This window comes from Dermacentor andersoni, chromosome 2 (assembly GCF_023375885.2).
Source record: "Dermacentor andersoni chromosome 2, qqDerAnde1_hic_scaffold, whole genome shotgun sequence".
Lineage (NCBI taxonomy): Eukaryota > Metazoa > Arthropoda > Arachnida > Ixodida > Ixodidae > Dermacentor > Dermacentor andersoni.
The window spans coordinates 5470873-5491175 of record NC_092815.1 but is presented as its reverse complement, the minus strand read 5'-3'; the positions used below and the strand labels follow the sequence as shown (position 1 = coordinate 5491175).

Sequence of the window (20303 nt, the reverse complement as noted above, 5' to 3'; positions counted from 1 at the left end):
CTGAGAACGCTGCCATGGTTCTGCTAGTTACCTATAAACCGTGTTAAGAACGTTCCTTCAACTCGACTCAGTGATGGTGCTGATGATTGGAAGCCTTTTGAAACGGGGCGGGTGCAAAAAAACAACTAGCTTGCTTGATTGAGTTAAGCAGGTTTTACTTTACCTTCTCGCTATCCGGTCTATTGGTTAGCTGATCTCGATCTTAACTTTCACTGATTCAAGTGACCAGATTCATCATCAGCAGCAGCAGCAGCATCATCATCATCACCATCATTCTGGCTGCACCCACTGCATGGCAAAGACCTCTCCCATACTTCTCCAACTACCCCGGTCATGTGCTAATTGTGGTCATGTTGTCCCTGCAAACTTCTTAATCTCCTCCGCCCACCTAACGCTCTGCCGCCCCGTGCTACGCTTCCCTTCCCTTGGAATCCCGTCCGTAACACTTAATGACCATCGGTTATCTTCCCTCCTCATTACATGTCTTGCCCATGCCCATTTCTTTTTCTTGATTTCAACTAAGATGTCAGTAACTCGCGTTTGTTCCCTCACCAAATGTGCTCCTTTTTTATCCCTTAACGTTACACCCATCATTCTTCTTTCGATAGCTCGTTGCGTCGTCCTCAATTTGAGTAGAACTATTTTCGTAAGCCTCCAGGTTTCTGCCCCGTAGGTGAGTACTGGTAAGACGCAGCTGTCATACACTTTTCTCTTGAGGGATAATGGCAACCTGCTGTTCATGATCTGAGAATGCCTGCCAAACGCACCCCAGCACATTCTTATTCTTCTGATTATTTCGTCTCATGATCCGGATCCGCAGTCACTACCTGTCCTAAGTAGATGTATTCCCTTACCACTTCCAGTGCCTCGCTACGTATCGTAAACTGCTCTTCCGAGACTGTTAAACATTACTTTAGTTTTCTGCAGATTAATTTTTAGACCCACTCTTCTGCTTTGGCTCTCTGGTCAGTGAGCATGCATTGCAGTTGGTCCCCTGAGTTACTAAGCAAGGCAATATCATCAGCCAATCGCAAGTTACTAAGATTTTCTCCATTAACTCTTATACCCAATTCTTCCCAATCCAGGTCTCTGAATATCTCCTGCAAACACGCTTTGAATAGCATTGGAGAGATCGTATCTACCTGCCTGACGCCTTTCTTTATTGGGATTTTGTTGCTTTCTCTATGAAGGACTACGGTGGCTGTGGAGCCGATATAGATATCTTTCAGTATTTTTACATACGGCTCCTCTACACCCTGATTCCGTAATGCCTCCATGACTGCTTAGGTTCCGACTGAATCAAACGCTTTCTCGTAATCAATGAAAGCTATATATAAGGGTTGGTTATATTCCGCACATTTGTCTATCACCTGATTGTGTGACCCGATTACATCAGTATATATAAATCTTGCGGCCATAATATCATCGAATGAGATAGCTAACATATTCAGTGATAACGTTTCTGCCGTATTCCTTGTGATGCGACGTCGATCCAGCCCAACCGACCACCCAGGAGCATACGTGCATGGATTTCACATTATCAAAGAATGTGATTGCAGTTGCGAGTGAAATAATTACCACCGAGCAAGACAATAAATGAGTGTACGTACCTTCCGTCCCGATGACCACCCATCAAGGCAATAAATGAGGTCGTACTTTTGTTAAAAATTATTTGTCACCTCCGTGTCATGTGCCAAACAGCTTCGGCGGTGGAAACCACCTTCACATAGTGGAATGGCTCATGTTTTTTGGTTGTACCTGGATTAATATAGCCCCACTGGCTCTAGGCATTTTTGCCGTCGTCAGGCGCCCCTCCAAGCCTGGAGATGTACTGGAGATGAATCGCAGCTTGCCACCTTCAGGAAAAAAAAAGAAAAGATGGAGGATTTGAACTTCTGGCTTTGACAACCGGGCAGCCGCGACAGCTCAGTCACATAATCCTGTGGGCTGGAGGCCACATTATGGCTAGGAAGTCCTGCCCAGCGGGTCTTGCAGGCCTAGAAAACTGCCCACACACGCTAAGGGTACGTCGCTCGCAGACTAGTGTCGTCTGCTGCTGCTGTAGGTATCGCAGAAGCTTTTTCCGCGGGCGAGATGTGCACCCGAACAGCGTGGCAAACGTGGTCTCGGGCTGCAGAAATCTCTTCTGTAGCGAATCACCAATCGTACGTGACTCGAGAAGAGCGCCTGTCAACTGATCAATTGCACACCCGACGTGTACTACCCGCGTGGGGGATGACCGTGTCGCAAGTGATTAAAGAACAAGTTTAGCTCTCAGTCTGGGAAATATCTATCGATCGCGAGTAAGTACTAAGTTGTGATTAACTTATGGTTTAAAAATGTGGAGCTACTGCAGTATTCCTTACCGTGATATATAGGACAATATTGTTTATTTGGGTCGGAAGCGAGCGCTAATTTGTAATTCGCCGAAATGCGTATTACAGGGCATTTCCTTTGACCGGAAACCACTTGCATGAAATGCACTCTGATGGGAATTACAGTGCGGCCATCACGCTTCGTAAAACATACACGCGCCGACACCTGCATGGCGATCGAAGCCGGTCAAAAAAATCGGGAATTAGTTCCAGGTGAGTGGAACCCGGCGACAGCAGAGGTATAGCTGCTGTATGAAATGCATTGTCCCAGGAGAATGGCGCTATATGGATAAATTGATGTACACAGAAGGTTGCGGTTTTAATAAATAGCTATGTCAACCAAATACGGCTCACCAGTTAATTAGAACATCACTTCAAGTTTGAGTCCCAAGTCAAACAGCACTAAAAGGACCAGAACCGCAATAAGAGCACAGCAGCAAAGATTAAAAAGGATTCAACCCGCCGTGGTTGCTCAGTGGCTATGGTGTTGGGCTGCTAAGCACGAGGTCGCGGGATCGATTTCCGGCCACAGCGGCCGCATTTCGATGGGGGCGAAATGCGAAAACACCCGTGTACTTAGATTTAGGTGCACGTTAAAGAACCCCGGGTGGTCAAAATTTACCGAGTCCTCCACTACGGCATGCCTCATATTCAGAAAGTGGTTTTGGCGCGTAAAACCCCATAATTAAAGAAAAAGAAGAATTCAACGCTGCCGGCCGTGTGGCCAGTGGGCCGGCTGTTGGGGCGCCCCCGTAACACGAACAGAACGCAGATTACTCGCGGAGTGAATTCGAGCGTAGCACGTGCACAGGGCAGGGAAAGGTGCTTTGCAATTGCATCATGATTACAAGGTGCTCGGGCAACAAGTATTTGAGATCTAGATAACATGTACTACCACAATTGTTGCATCCGATATGCCACTTTCCATTTGTATATTAAGATACTTCGATACAATAGCAAATTTCTTATTATATACCTATCATAAGAAACCCATAAACACTGACAGCAAGGACAACATAGAAGAAATTACTTGTGTTAAATAAGCGAAATAAACAAACGATAAATTAGCGGAAATGAAAGTGGATGAAAGTGTTGTCAGTGTTTGTTCGCTTCTTATGATATGACTAATAAAAATCGGGCCCCTCATTTAGCCCCCTTCCTTCTCGTTTATTATAGATCTATATGATGTAGCATAAAACTCGTAAGCACAAAATTGCTTCCTTGGAAATTTCTTGACTACGCCCAAGCTTGTTCCATTTGAATGAACTGCATGTTTGTATCTCAAAAGTTTTGCCTGTCTTGCGCAAAGTATAATATATTCATTCCGAAACAATATAATGAAGCCTCTATACGGGAGACAACCCCATTATTGCATTCTTCAGATTTCGTAATTATTATCCAATCGAACGCCGCTGAGCAGTTCTTCTATTTATGGAATGCTCACGGGTAAGCGGGCACGTCGGGAAGCTAGGCCAACGCCTCCTGCATAGCACTGGTGCACTTGGATCCGAGACGTCGAGCTACCTCGCCCGACTGCCACATAACCTAATGGGGACGCTCCCGAGTAAGCCACGGGGATATTGAAGTCATCGCTTTCCTGACGCCGGGCTTGGAAATTGAAATTTCGGTGCAGGTAGCATGATGTGACATAGCAGAGTGCACAGGCATTCTATTCTAGTCTAGCCCAGTAGATAAGACTTTCGGCTTCTGAGCATGGGGGCGTTGTTTCGAAACTCACTACCGCCAACTTTTTCGAATTTATTCAGTTTTTTTTTATATACATTAATTTCTTTCCAGCGATTACCGAGGCGAAGTTGGGACGCGCGCGAGAGCTTGCGCGAACAAGCAAAGCTCGGATAGCACAGGCTTCCCAGTGCGAGGGTGACGTGCGTCGCGGCCCTCTCCCCCCACGCAACACCTGGCGCGGGTGCGCAGATGCGCCCCTTCGCCCGCTATTCTCCGTCGAGGCGCGTACGTGGCGTGGTGTCGCAATGGGAGCTTAGATCCCGTTTCGCTGCTGCAGACGCCGGCTTTTTAGCTCAGTGGCCCATTTGATCCTTTCACACAAAAAAAGAAAAATATTGCAGGTTGTGCTAGTGGTGCAAGGCTGGAGTCAACAGCGGAGCTTAAATTATGGGGTTTTACGTGCCAAAACCACTTTCTGATTATGAGGCACGCCGTAGTGGAGGATTCCGGAAATTTCTACCACCTGGGGTTCTTTAACGTGCACCTAAATCTAAGTGCACGGGTGTGTTCGCATTTCGCCCCCATCGAAATGCGACCCTTATCCATGAGAAAGGAGACGCCAATGACTTGAAAAATTATAGACCACTCAGCTTACTGCCAGTTGCCTACAAACTATTTACTAAGGTAATCGCAAATAGAATCAGGAACACCTTAGACTTCTGTCAAGGAAAGGACCAGGCAGGATTCCGTAAAGGGTACTCAACAATAGACCATATTCACACTATCAATCAGATGATAGAGCAATGTGCGGAATATAACCAACCCTTATATATAGCTTTCATTGATTACGAGAAAGCGTTTGATTCTGTCGAAACCTCAGCAGTCATGGAGGCATTACGGAATCAGGGTGTCGACGAGCCGTATGTAAAAATACTGGAAGATATCTATAGCGGCTCCACAGCCACCGCAGTCCTCCATAAAGAAAGCAACAAAATCCCAATAAAGAAAGGCGTCAGGCAGGGAGATACGATCTCTCCAATGCTATTCACAGCGTGTTTACATGAGGTATTCAGAGACCTGGATTGGGAAGAATTGGGGATAAAACTTAATGGAGAATACCTTAGTAGCTTGCGGTTCGCTGATGATATTGCCTTGCTTAGTAACTCAGGAGACCAACTGCAATGCATGCTCACTGACCTGGAGAGGCAAAGCCGAAGGGTGGGTCTAAAAATGAATCTACAGAAAACTAAAGTAATGTTTAACAGTCTCGGAAGAGAACAGCAATTTACAATAGGTAGCGAGGCACTGGAAGTGGTAAGGGAATACATCTGCTTAGGGCAGGTAGTGACGGCGGATCCGGATCATGGGACGGAAATAATCAGAAGAATATGAATGGGCTGGGGTGCGTTTGGCAGGCATTCTCAGATCATGAACAGCAGGTTGCCATTATCCCTCAAGAGAAAAGTGTATAATAGCTGTGTCTTACCAGTACTCACCTACGGGGCAGAAACCTGCAAGCTTACGAAGAGAGTTCTACTCAAATTGAGGACGGCGCAACGAGCTATGGAAAGAAGAATGATGGGTGTAACGTTAAGGGATAAGAAAAGAGCAGATTGGGTGAGGGAACAAACGCGAGTTAATGACAACTTAGTTGAAATCAAGAAAGAGAAATGGGCATGACATGTAATGAGGGAAGATAACCGATGGTCATTAAGGGTTACGGACTGGATTCCAAGGGTAGGGAAGCGCAGCAGGGGGCGGCAGAAAGTTAGGTGGGCGGATGAGATTAAGAAGTTTGGAGGGACGACATGGCCACAATTAGTACATCACCGGGGTTGTTGGAGAAGTATGGGAGAGGCCTTTGCCCTGCAGTGGGCGTAACCAGGCTGATGATAATGATGAAATGTGGCCGCCGTGGCCGGGATTCGATCCCGCCACCTCGTGCTCAGCAGCCCAACACCATAGCCACTGAGCAACCACGGCGGGTAACAGCGGAGCTTGTGATCACCTAGATTTACGTGGCTTGCTCAAGTTTGTAGCTTTTGCGAAGTTATGCTAGGTTTTGCTGAGTTGTTGGTAGTTCATGTCGAACCAAAGCCGGTCACAGACGCGACAGCTATGCCCAAACCCTGTGCCCAGAAATTCGTACTGGAATCGGCCATTCGCACCCCCATGTCCCGGCGGGCTTGACGCTGGAATATTTTTCGAGCAGTCGCGGGCCGGGATTGCTTTTCTGGCGTCGTCGAGCGTTCACGCGCCGACTCTCGCATTCCCTGGACTGAAAATCGATATCCTGAACTCGGCGTCGCCTCTTCTCAGCCGCAGGTTTGGCGCGGTGTTCCGGACCAGCTCGGCGGCGCCGCATCGCTTCTCGCTTGGCAGTACGGCGCTCTTCCGGGTAAGCCACTTCTTATTCGGGCGTCCGGGCTTTCTCCAGACTTCCCCATGGCAGCTGCACGTACGCACGGAGTAGAGGAGGCGAGAGAGAGAGAGATTCTTGGCTGGGAAGGAAAAATTGGGGTAAAGTGCAGCGCAGTAACTGTCTCTCAGATGAGGTCACCTCAACCGCGCTGCACAAGAGGGAGAGGGAATTCAAAGAAGGGTGAAAGAGACGCGGCGGCGGCGGCCAAAAGGTGTGTCGCCGCGTTGGCTGTTCCGAGCTTTTACTCGCCTGTGACGTCACGACTCCGTCCTACTCGCGTGGGGTGCGAGGAGCTTACGGGGATGGGTGCTCTCGCAGGTGGTTGCTAGGCAACGCGAGGTGGCGCACAGCTGGGCTGATTTTTCTGGTAACGCTCCACGGCGGAACTATTCGCAACTTTCACCGCCTATAGGTGGCGCTACTCGAAATTCAATATGGCTGTCGTTAAGGGGATCGTGTAGACGCCACCGGCCCCGGATCGCATAGTGTTTCCGGCCGCAGCGTGGTATGGTCAGGTCTTCATTTGAAAGACCACTGACTCTGGGATGTATTATAACCCACATCGGGGGTTCCGAAACGCGTGTTTGGTGACTGGTTGAAGGTTAAGAAGTGTTGAACGCAGGACACATCGTTTGCTGCTCCTTGAAAGAATGCACATTCTCGTCGTACACCGTCCAAGGATTGTGCCTGCAAACATCACAAGTGCGGCAGAAACCGCACGAGCTGTGGTTCGAATTTAGAAGCGACGAAACCATAAAGGTGGTTACATGCGCCATTTACTGGCCTTGTTTTTTTTTTTTTTTTTTTTTTTTGCGAGTACCTCGCCGAATAGGCTTCAGTGGTCGCACTTCAGGAAATTAAAATAGCTCTTTGTGTTTACTGCAGAGGCGTGAGCGGGCCCCAACGCTCCGTGAGAATGAATAGCTTGCTGCTGGTGCGTGTGGTATGGTGTACGTGTACTACATATTCGGTCGTCCACTCTTAGTTTGAACACGTGAGCACACGGCTGCGCTCTTCAGCCTGCAAGTGCATCCGACACATGTGCGTTTCCAGGCAGACTGGTTTATGCGTAATGGGACTTTTGTTTGCCTTGTCCGTACCGGGGTGGTAGACAAGACGACAATGAACGTTGTTTCAATCTCTTATTCCTCCGAACTACTTGAAGTTCTGTGCAGTACATAAGGAAGCGAACCAACAATGTTTTTCGACGACGTGTGTGAATGTTTCTTGCCCTGACAGCTCTAAATTTGAGGGCGTTCCTGAGAAGCCAATCAGAAGTTTGCTCAAAGCACACAATGTAGCGTATTAATAGCAAACGTTCCAGAAGTGTTTATAGCCTAACCGTAGCGCGACATGTGTGTACGACTGCCGCTGCTTTCTACACAGTCGCCGTGGTTGCTTAGTGGCTTTGGCACTGCGATGCTCAGTACCGTCGCGGGATCGAATCCCGGAGTCCCCCACTTCGGCGTGCCTCATAATCGGGTCGGGGTTCTGGCACGTAATACCCCAGAATTTATTTTTAAGGCGAAAGCCTTAGATCTCTATGTTTCAAGGTCGCGTTGTGAGCTACAGGAAATATCACGTGGCCCAAAGAAGGCCAGAAGCGAACCAAAGCATGTCCAGCCGTGTATAAGAGATGATTAATGGTAAGTAAAGTTAATTAATGATGGATTAGAGATTGGATTAAGGTGGATTAGCGTGGACTGGGGTGGATTAGGTTGGATTAAGGTGAAATAAGGCGAATTAGGGTGGATTAAAGTCCATTAAACTGTATAAAGGAGGAGTAAGGTGGGTTAAACGGAATTACAATAAGCTTTACAAGGCTTTCTCCTTCGCGTCTCTTCGGCGATAGTTAAGGACACCTGAGACTTTCTTTTTCTTTCTGTACAGCGGTACCTGTTATGTGTGTTTCACACTGCTATAATATATAACGAATTAGCCGCAGATGTGTTAACATCAGGTCACTGTGTATCGCTTTTCCTTGTTTTAAGAAGTGGCCAGAAAAGAATTGTTGCCGTGCACGATCATGGCACGTGTGGGCATTCACTCCATAGTCGTCGCTGTCATCGTATACCGCTGTAGTGATGTCACTGTCATCGAACCATTTGCCGATTTTTTTTCTTTCGGATGACAATGAGTGTAGCCCCCCTTGTTTTTTATTGCACACCTCTACGGTTAATCGCGCTCGCGCTACGGCACCAGTCGGCTGCTAACGAAACAATTATAAGATTGTTTTTCTCATTCCATACCGCACTCACTCGGTAGTCATACACGGTGGCCGTCGCACGCATGCGCGTGGAAAGAATAATGCCGATACAACATATGGGTATATCCTTTGTTCGTGCACGAAAATAAGCTGCCTACATACCGCAAGCAGTGCAGTAGCAATGGCTGATTAGGTAAGCAATGTGTCAATTCATAACTCCTTATTTTGGAGCACAATAACAGCGAAATATAAGCTGCAAGATGCAGAATAAAGCTCTCTTACGTGCTCTGTGTGAAATGTTGTGTCGTTTCGTGTTGCGAAGCATAGGGGTTACGCATTGTATCGGCTAGACGTGAAAATGCCTCGTGAACTGCAAGGATTACGGCTTTTATTATTTTTCAACGAGAGCCTTGACCTCTGCTTCGTCGAGTCGCACCAGGCGCGCTGAATCCCAGAAGAAGCGCTCGCACCGCCTCCTGTCGGCCGCCTGCCTGCTTATCCACGCTCGCTGGCAGTCCGAGTAGTAGCGACCGGTCTCCTTGCTCATCTTGGGCTCGACGGCCAAGTAGATGGACGTCTGGGCTCCTTCCTCGGCAGTCTGCACGGGGCGAGAAACTCTTTTCCAAAGCGCTCCTCATGGCGACGGCAGCACTCGCGGCGTCACGACTCATGTCCCCCAATGGTCAAGAACCGGTCCAATATGCAGCGTACTAAAGAACGCGTGCCAAATGCAGTTATAGCGAACATTGCGACCGGGGCACGTATGTGTCAGTTATCCTTTCGTTCACTTTGATTTGCCTTCACCTTATTATTTCTACCCTAATTTTAGTTAGGCATTGCAGTTAACTTCACTATGCTTTCTCTGGCTTCGTTGGCTGTCACTCCTTTATATATATATATATATATATATATATATGCCAATAAGTGTCACATATGCCCTGGGTCACATAGACAGTGGCTCAAGAGGGGCGGACATTTCGTTTCGAAATCGACCAGCTAAGCGCAGCAGCGCCCGATGGTCTCTACCCATTAGAGAATAAAATCCCTGGATAATTTGAAAGTAGCGACACTCTTTGAACTCTGCCGCCGCCGCGCGACCTCCTCGCCTCCTCCTCGCCCCTTGTGCGTTCCCCCGCAGCAACCAGTCCTGCCGCCGTTTTTCTGCACGACGATTGGTCGCCCTGCCGTTGCCCTTGGAAACGCGGTGATCTTGAGTTTTGCTTGTGTTTTTCTTTTCCGTTCGCGCCATTTTTCTCCTGAGCACGGCTGGCTCGGCGCTTTAGCTCGGCGTAGCGAACGTTGTACGCTGTGTTTCCTGCTCTATGCGCTAGCGCTATGCCGGGCTGTTGCGCTTATAACTGCAGCAAAAACCCTGAAGACTGTTATGCCGTTTTTATACCACAAGGAAAGCGTGATGGCTTGCGCAGGAAGCAGTGGCTGCATGACATTGGCCGAAAGAACTTTGTTCCGACAAAGAAAAGCGTTGTTTGCGAGCTGAGGCGTCTTTCTTATAGCTCGTAGCAAAGCATCTCGTAATGCTGCATTTTCTTTTTCATTCTTCCGGCCTGCTCACCAGCGTTTTTGTTGTGGTTGTCCTCAGTATGCTTAATATTCTGGGGCGGCTCCATCACCTCGCACGTCGCTAACTGTTGTTAGTCAGTCGGAAGTGCAGCATTATAGATTCTGTTTTGCGCCCTGAAAAAATGAGTGGCAAGTATACCCGTGGTATTGCAGGTGACGAGCGTTAGCTAGTCAACATTGAGTTTTTAAGTTTGAAGGCGAAAGTCTTCAGATCTCTATGTTTCAAGGTTGTAAACTGGAAGTATCACGTGACCCAAGGAAGGCCAGAGGTGACCCAAAGCATGTCAACCCCTGTATAAGAGAATGATTCCCCAAGTTAATTAATGAATCATTAGTGATTGACATACGGTGGATTAGGGAGGATTAGGGTTGATTAGAGTGTACTAAGGAAGATTAAGGTGGATAAGGGAAGATTAAGGTCGATTAATGTGAATTAAGGTGAATTAGGGTTGATAAAGGAGGATTAAGGCCGATTAGAAGGGATTATGGTAGATTAAGCTGGATTAGGGGCCATGGAACTGGATTAGATTTGATAGAGGTGGATTAGTGCGTATTAAGGTAGATTGGGACTATTAAGCAGGAATAAGTTGGATTAAGGTGCATGAATAAGGATTAAGGTGGATGAAGGAGGATTAAGGCGGATTATGATGGATTAGAATTGATAGAGGAGGATTAAGACCGTATAGGGTAGGCTAAGGTGCATTTGGGGCGATGTAGGTTGATTAGGTTTTATTAAGGTGGATTGTGAGTATTAAGGTGGATAAAGGAGCTATAAGGTGGATTAGGGTGGACTAATGTGAATTAGGGCTCATTGAGTATTAAGACCGATTAGTCTGCCATAATCCTCCTAATGCAAATTAATCCACATTCATCGACCTTAATCCTCCGTCATTCACTATAATGCACCATTATCCACGAAAGTCCTCCTTAATGCACCCTAATACACCTTCATCGACCCTAATCTACTCTAACCCTCCTTAATGCGCTTTAATCCTCCTTAATCAACCGTAATGCTGCCTCATTGACTTTATTCCGTCATAATCCACTATAATCGTTCTTAATTCACCTTAATCCACCCGAATCCACATTCATCTACCTTAGTCCACCCTAATCCTCCGTAATCTACCATAATCCTTCTTCAATCACTTCAATTCACCCTAGCCCACCATAATCCTCGTTAATGCACCTTAATGCTGCCTAATCCACCCTTAACCTTTTTCATGCACTTTAATCCACCCTAATCCACTAGAATCGTCCTTAATTCACTTTCATCCACCCTAATCCACCTTCATCGACCTTAATCCAACCTAGTCCTCCTTTATGCACCTTAATTCACCTTCATTCACCCTAATGCACCTTCATCGACTTTAGTCCACCTTAATCCTCCTTAATACACCCGAATTCATCTTAATCCAATCACTAATCAATCATTACTTTGCTAATCATTAATCATCTCTTATACGCGGCTGCACATGCTTTGGTTCGTTTCCGCCTTCCTTCGGTCACGTGATATTTCCTGTAGCTCACAACGGGACCTTGAAACAGAGCTCTAAGGCTTTCGCTTAATAAGCCACACACAAAGGGATGTGTCACAAGCAATACTAGATCAAACGCACAAAGTAAAGCATCTGATCATTTGGCAGAAAAATTGTCTGGAGTATAGAACTCGCCTCAAAGCCCCCTTTACATCGGTATACCCCGTTCATACGGCTTTAGAAAAAAAAAATGGCTGTGGCTTAGCTAAGGTTAAGCCCAGGATGCGAAGCATACTAGCCTTTATTTTAGTTGTTGAACCACTGCTTAGCCTGGTGAACTGCTGTTGCTTGGCTATATTTGGTTCGGCTAGACGAAGAAACAACTCATGCGTTACTCTGCTTCGCCTTCAAGAGTGGAACGCGACAGCGTTCCCGTCGACCCGCCAAGGGGTGTAAGACAATGGGCTACGGCGCAGCGACTACGCGCCCCGCATTGGACGCGGTGAGCGTCAAGCAACGCAGCGTTCGGCGCGGCAACGAAATGTGCGCCTGAGCAAGCGACGCGCGCCTGAGCCTTAGAAACAGCTCGTTTCTAAGGCAACACCGCATTCACTAGAGGCGCTTTTGTACCGCTTTGAAGCATCGTACTCGTGGCTCAGTGGATTTCCTCTTCAGCCACCGAGGTGAGCGGACGCGGAATGTCGGGCTCTTCACGAGCGGCTTCAGCGACCCTTTTGGGCCGCGGTATCAGGTCAACTGAAAAAGCAGGTCAGGACTACCAAATGATTTTGCCAACGCTGCCAACAGGTACGTCCGTTCTTCATACGGTTTTTTTACATGGTGACGTTAAGGCGAGGCCTTACAGAGTGGAACATTTTCGAGACGCTCTTACACGGCTGTCTCTCATGCCGGAAGTGGTTGCACTGGGTGCATATCAAATGAACCATCTGTGGGCGGTGACTTTCAAGGACGAAGAAGGGAAAAAGAGGATTATCGCTGCAGACGCGTTTGATGTCAAAGACCATCGCTGTGTAGTCGTCGACCCGTGTGACAGAGGCGTCCGTATCAAGCTCTACTGGCGCCTTCACGGTGTACCTGACGACGACGTTCGCACTGCCTTGTCGCCTTTTGGAAAGGTGACTGAGATCACCAGGGACAGGTGGCGGGTACAAGGATGCGTTGACAAAGGGTCAACCACCCGTACTGTCACTATCAAGCTGAAGGTAGGCGTCACCGCTGAAGACTTGCCCCACCAGCTGCGAGTGGCGGAAGATGTTGCGCTCGTGCACGTCCCTGGCAGAGCTCCCCTCTGCCTCCGATGCCGCGGCATCGGGCACATCCGACGCGAGTGCCGTGTGCCACGCTGTGGGCTTTGTCGTCGTTTCGTCCACGACGAGACCCAGTGCGTCCGAACCCATGCCACAGTGACAGGCCCGGCATTGAAGGAAGATGTCACAGATCACTTGATGGACGTGGTCGACGCAGTGGAAGCCGCAGGCGAAGGGAAAGAGACCCAGCCCTCGGTGTTAACGCCCCTGAAGAAGGCCATGACTGTTAATGAAGAAAAGTCATCGGACGGCTGGAAAGACCCATGGGATGACACGGTGGAACCAACTCATTAGAGGTCGAGGTAAAAGAGGCCAAAGAAACGTGCACATCAGCAGAAGTGACGACCGGTGAACAGCACGAAACTGACGACACCGTGATGCCAACGTCAAGTAGTGCACCTGCTAAGAGGCTTCACGAAGAGGCGGATGAGCAAGAGGAAAAGGATCAAGAGACTGGGAATGACGAGCCTCCTCCGAAAGCTACCCCGGGACGCCGACCGGCGTTCAAGCCCAAGCCCGGCGTTCCTGCCAAACGCCGTTCTACAACCCAGAGGCCTCCGCGTTAGCGGAGGCGTTCCTGGGTTAGGAAAAATTGTTGTTGGGGTGTGGGGTCTGGGGTTTGTGGGCAAGATGTGCGTCGGCCGTCGTCATTGGGCTTTGATGTCTAGAAAACCGTGGTCCGCCTCCCTAGACCGTCGAGTCATCGTAGCAGATGTGAGACGGACGATGTGCGGTAATTGGTTTGGATTCTCCTCCCGTTAAATGGCAGCTAATTTTTCGACTGGTCTTTGTGTCGCGACGTTGAACGTGCGTGGACTTAGCGGGCGTAGAAGGCAATGCCAAGTTAACCGTATTCTTATTGAAAATAATATTGACTTATTGGCCATTCAAGAAGCAAAAATTGCAACTGATGAATGCACGGAGCAAATGGTTAACGTTTTCCGTCCTAGATATACCGTAAGTGTATGTCATGCGGCGGGTAGGTCTGGGGGCTGCCTTATTCTTTTGCGTAGCAGTATTGCTGTAGTTGAAGCCGTCACATCATCCGAGGATGGCAGAATGGTCCTCTGCGATTTTACTTTTTCAGAGATACCTTGGAGGGCTATATGTGTTTATGCTCCGAACGTAGCACGGGAGCGGGAAGTGTTTTTTGGTGATATTCAGCAGTACTTGAATTGTGAAAGACATGTCATATTACTGGGTGATTTTAATTGTGTTTGCTTTCCAGAAGATAAATCTAAGTTGACTAGTGTTTGTGATAAAAGTGCGTTGCTTTTAAGTTCTATTGTAAGGCAACAAGAGCTTGAAGACATTGGTTACGTGTTGTCAAGTGAAAACCATACCATGTATACGCACTATCAAGGTCAGTGTCATGGCAGGCTAGACAGAATTTATGCTCCGTTAACCTTTGTACCGTTATTTTCAAGTTATCAAGTCTTACATGTTAGTTTTAGCGATCATTGCCTCGTTATGTCAACCATAGGAAAGAAACAAGAACCATCTAAATTCAGCTGGGACTTATGGAAGCTAAATGATAAGCTTGTGCAAGACGACGTTTTTCAAAAGGCAGTTCAAGAAAAGCTCGAAAATTTGCTCAGCATAACTACGTCAGCGTTCTTCATTGCAGAATGGGAACTCTTCAAAAGAGACGTTAAATTCACCGCGATAGAAAGAGCATGCGTAGTCTGTCACAAAGAAAAAGAGCGTGAGAAGGAATTACACCTTAGGCTAAAATATATGCTCAGCGCAGAAAGCTCTACGCCTGGCTTATTTTCGAAAGAAATTAAAGAAGTTAAGTCTGAACTTGAAGTCATGGATGAAGAAAAGTACAGGGTTGCGGTATTAAGGGCAAGGGCGGAGAGTTTATGGATGGGGGAAACGCCTACCAAGCGAGCAATAAGTGACGAGAAGAAACACGCGGTTTCCAAAGAAATAACAGAGTCTCTGACTTTGGGACCCTTGTCTGTATACCATATTTTGTAACAAATTGTTATGAACGAATAATAAACTGAAACTGAAACTGAAGGGGAAGTCACTAGTGATGTTGGAATGATTGAGCACGCATTTGAGTCTTATTATGAAAGTTTGATGGGGAAAAAGACATGTGATATCGAAAGGTTTAGAACTGACTTCTTGCCATTAATGCCAACATTATCAGACGAGGTCTGTGAAACGCTCGACAGACCAATAAGCCTTTCAGAAGTTGAGGATGCGATTAACGAACTTACTCCCGGCAAGTCGCCGGGGCCTGATGGTCTGGGAGGGGCTTTCTATAAGAGCTTTAAAAGTGGAATAGCTGTAGCACTACATCGCGTGATAAGGGAGATGTACGAGAATAAGGAAGCACCTCCTTCTTTTCGGACATCGCACGTTATTTTAATTCCTAAAGTAAAAGATCGTGCGCGACTTTTGGCGGTTGAAGCCTACAGACCAATAAGCTTGACAAATACGGACTATAAAGTTTACACTAAAGTACTGGTGCGACGATTGCAGACCGTTATAAAAGAACTTGTGGGCCCCCATCAGACATGCGGTATCAAAGGCAGATCGATCTTTTCGAATATACATACTGCAAGGACCATACTGGAATGCTGCGATGAGAGAGAGGACAGAGTCGCTATGATACAAATTGACCTTGAAAAGGCTTTTGACAGAGTCGTCCATGATGTCATATTTTTGATCTTAGAACATGTCCAAGCCGGTGCAGTGATAACAGATGGAGTAAGAATGGTATACAAAGATTGCACTGCGCAGTTAGTAATTAATAGAAAATTAGGCGCCAGTATAAAAGTGGAATCATCAGTAAAACAAGGATGCTGTTTGTCGCCTCTTTTATTTGCCTTGTATTTAGAGCCTTTCTGTTTGAAAATAATTAAGAGCCAATCTATTCGTGGGTTTATCTACGCAGGAATTGAGACTCGAGTTCTGGCTTATGCAGATGACGTGGCAATTTTTTGCCGTGATACAGAAAGCGTGAATAACACTATGAAAGAGGTTGTTTCCTTTTGCGCCGCAACTGGAAGTGTTGTCAGCTGGACTAAGTGCCTAGGTTTATGGCACGGCAGCTGGCCACAGGCACCCGAGTTTTTTTGCAATATGAACTGGAGCGTTACCCCTGGAAAATATCTTGGGGTGCCATTACAACATTATCGTGACAGTGCCGTGCATTGGATCGAAGAAGTAAAAAGAGTTAAAGATCAGACAGAAAAGTGGGGCGGGCATAATTTTTCGATGTTTTCAAGAGCTAGTGTTTGCAATTAGTTTTTAGTTACAAAGGTGTATTATGTGCTACAAGTGTTATGCATGGCAAGGATTTCGGTGCCGAAACTTCACAGAGTGTTTGCGGTATATATATGGGGATCCACTTGGGAGAGAACTAGCCGGTGTAACTTGTTTCATTCGGTGAAGAATGGAGGACTAGGATTAACACATTTGTTTTTGAAACAGATTGTTAGTAGGTTCTTTTTCTTAAGGGACCAAAGTGATATATTTCTGCGTACTGTTATTCAGGTGAGATTGAGTTCTTCCTTGCCTGAGTGGGTTGTCTCATCAGCAAATGAACGTCCTCGAACACCAATTGGCTTTCTGAGGGAAGTTGTTATGTCCTTTTCTTTACTGAAAGCGCATTTTTCGAATGAATTTTTGACTTCAGTGACGCGTAAGAAACTTTATAGTGATCTGGTTGATGTTTTCTTGCCGCATCCTGTTTACCGCATGATGTATAACTTAGGACCTGAACGCAATGTGCTGAAACGCGTTAGAAAAATGCCGATTAGATCTTCAGCGAAAACCTCCTTTTTTCAATTGCATTCGGGCACTATCCTTGTGAAGCCATGGCTGCAAAGCAAGGGCTTCTTTGTTCCATGGTCTGTTAACTGCATCATATGTAAGAAACCTGAAACTATTGAGCACATCTTTTTGGATTGTCATGACTCAGTTTTCTTGTGGGATGTTCTAAAACGAACTCTGAAGAAAGAACTGCCGTTAAGTCCTTTCGGTATTCGGTTCTTACCGTGTGCAGACACAGGGGGAGTGCCGGCTGACTTGGTGATGCTTTTGTGTATGAGCAGCGTGTGGAAAACGCGCATGGATATCAGGAATGCCCGCGTAGATGAAAGGTCTGCGAGGGAACACCTAAGTGAAAGTCTTAGGTACACACGTGATGCCCTCAAGCACATGATTGAACCTCCAGAGTGGTTTGAGGAGCTTGACACTTTGGCGTCTGTGATATCCTCTTTGAGTGCCTTTTAAATATGTAGTCTCTCGAAGTGATGTAATATTTTTCTGCACCAAATGACCTACTTTGTACGCGTTTGAGTGGTGTTGAAATCAAGGTAATAAAGAAAAAAAAATACTCGTGGCTCAGTGGTAGCGTCTCCGTCTCACACTCCGGAGACCCTGGTTCGATTCCCACCCAGCCCATCTTGCAAGAGTTGAGCCAAAGCCACCTAGAAACAAGCGCAGCTGCTTATATACCGCCGCGACGCCGCGAGCGACGGCGCGAGTTGGAGCCCCGTTTCTCCTCTGTCGTGACGTCACGGTGTCACGTGGTCAGCCTTGAAGGCGACGCCGCGAGCGACGGCGCGAGTTGGAGCCCCGTTTCTCCTCTGTCGTGACGTCACGGTGTCACGTGGTATTGAAGGCGACACCGCCGCGCCTGAGGAGCTGGGTTGAGCTCAGTAATATGCTTCGCATAAAAAACCAACCTCCTCATAAACGTTGCCTCCAGCATTATCGATGCTGTTATTAGCATTTATCAAAATTTTCAACTCCACTGGGACGCGCAATTGGCCCAAAATAACACGCCTCCATAGAATCCTGCGGCCCGGCCGCGGGAGCCCAGGAGGATAAGGGCGCCGTGAGCGGCCGGCGGGCGAGGAGAGTCGAGGAGGAAAGCGCCGTGAGGAGGAGAGTGTCGCTACTTTCAAATTATCAAGGCGCTTTAGAATAAACTACCCAGGAACCTAAGTTGGCGTGAACAGGGTTAGCCGAAAACAGACAGGCCAACCGACAAACCGACCGAATACGAGTAGAATCCTTAGCCTACTTCAGCTGCTTCAACCACTTTGGGTCCTCCTGGCATCTTTACGCTAGACTTGTATGAAAAAAAAAATTGTTTTCTCAGGTGGTGAGTGGAATGGAAGCCGCGCTACGGTTTCTTCAAGAACAGATGCCAGACGCTTTCGCGTTACGCCACGAATTCCCGCGAGCAGCGAGGGAATTCCCGCCACTGCGAGCACGCGTCCGCGCTCCGTGCATGTTGGAGGTCATGCACGAATGTAGGGGTGCCTCACGTAGATTTTGCGAGAGCGTGGACTTTGCGGGTGCGTCTGCAGAGATAGAATGAAAATGATGCACGGCATAGCTGAGTAACTCAAGCAGGCTGGGTGACTATTTCTCCCCGCCTAGTTTCCAAGGGGATGCCAACAAATCGTCACCATCATCGTGGTACACCTACTAAATGCAATTACCGAAATACCATAGGAGCTATGGAATAGCGTAAGCAGGCGTCAAGGAATCACCCAGAAGCCAAAAAAGTTGGGATTGCATGAAGAAGATGTACTGCGCAGATGGAACAAGTACCTGGTGTGGGAGATACGAGGTTCTCCTCCGTACTCTTGGGACAAAGGAACGACAACACAGTAGTGCAAACAGTCACAAGGGCATTTATTGCACCTTTCATGGATCAATGCCTGCTAGCCGAGTTCATATCCCCAAAACATGCCGATAGGCGCGCGACAAATCTAGAAGTCCGACTCACCGCGTCCTCGCGAGCGAATATGTTCGCTCCATGCTGGATCCCAACGCCTGGTCGTTCGCGTGTATAGTCACGCGAATCGTGGCGCGTTCCAAGGCGGCCACGCGAGGCGGTCTCGCAGATGCATCGGTCGCCGCGCGCTCGCGGGAGACGTCCTCCGCCGCGCGCCGACCCCCCGGGAAAGAGCCAGCCCCTTGTCCCTCGGCGCCCGAGTAACCCCCGCCGCGGTGCGACGGTCGCGCCATCTCTCGCACCGCGCTTGTACCACGCCGCGGGCGCCAGGCCACGCGAGCCGTGCGGGAGAACAGCATATCAGGGGATGCGCTATGCGGGAAAACATCAGGGGACGCGCGAGAGTCGCGCATCCCCACATCCCCCCAACCTTAAATCACTTCTTATTCCAGCGAAACATGTCACACGGTCTAACATTAACCCGTGCTTCGCGAACAAGGTGGTACATGAAACAGTGGCCGCGCCGGGGAAATGTCCACACGCTGTCCGTAACATGCGAGCCGACTGTCCTTGGGGTACACCGCTGGCGTCCGCCGGTCACAGCAGCAGCTTTGCAGACTCGACGGCATCATTCCAGGCCAGGACTCCGGAGACGACGACGCAGTAGTCGGTACGAGCAAGCGTCGCTCGCGCCGACGCGCCCTGCTGGCAAGAGCCGCCGTAGCTGTCGGTGACCGCTGGCTCCTTTGTCCGCCGCCGAGGGTTGTGAGCTGGATGCAGGAGGCCGCCGAAGTCGCTGCGCCGAACTGGCCACAGCATCACCATCGCCCGGGGTGACTCGATCGTAGTCCGGGGCAGCAGCGCAGATGATGTGCAGGTGACAGCAAGCCAGGGGTGACTCCAATCACGCTGCGTAAACTCAACACACTCGGCAAACACTACAGTAGTGCAAGGGAGAGGAATTCTGCATGCGCATCGCCCACGTGGTACGATGTTCAACTCGGCTAGCAAAAGATCGGGCAGCTACTCAGATGCTAAGTTCACGTGAACGAAGCTCGCTTCCTTGAGCCGAACGAGTAATTTCAATTCGTGCGAGGCTAAATAGAATGAGGGAAGCAAATTGCAACGCCTCAACGCCACGGTCCACCAGGTTGTGTCCCTCCACGTGCGACAGGCAGCTTCGTAAAGCCTTAGGCCTAAATCGTCGCTACTCTGACAACAACCGGCATCCAAAAACAACACCCAAAATGGGCGCAAAACAGGCCGCCGCGAGGAGACGTTAGCTCTGTGAGGTGGTCCTACTCCGCTCGGTGCACACAGCATCCGAGTTGACGGCGCCCACCGTCCCAGACGGTGTCGGAGCGCCCGGTGCCAGGCCGCAATACCAGTCAGCCCGTCGTGGCACCCGTGGCCCGCGGCCACCCGGCTCCCAGAGCCGCGACTTCATCCGAGTCAAAGAGATAGAAGAAGCTATTTACATAAGAAATTCGGACCACCCACGAGGCTTCCGTACTCACTCG

The 20303-nt window shown here is 48.5% G+C and overlaps 2 protein-coding genes across 4 annotated transcripts in view; one reads left to right on the top strand and one right to left on the bottom strand.

Annotated features, from left to right (window-relative positions):
• Positions 1-9060: 9060 nt before the first annotated feature.
• The window catches only part of LOC126543026 (retinol dehydrogenase 12-like), a 69859-nt gene continuing 58616 nt past the window's right edge, over positions 9061-20303 (bottom strand). For all 3 annotated transcript variants that reach the window (XM_055077584.2, XM_055077583.2, XM_050190172.3), the window contains one exon: positions 9061-9287. In XM_055077584.2, the coding sequence (XP_054933559.1) occupies positions 9081-9287 (207 nt within the window). In that variant the 3' untranslated portion in view covers positions 9061-9080. The remainder of the gene's footprint in view (positions 9288-20303) is intronic.
• On the top strand, positions 9294-17427 carry LOC126543025 (uncharacterized). Its single transcript, XM_055077585.2, has one exon. The coding sequence runs from the start codon at positions 12444-12446 to the stop codon at positions 13365-13367; it is 924 nt and encodes a 307-aa protein (XP_054933560.1). The 5' UTR covers positions 9294-12443; the 3' UTR covers positions 13368-17427.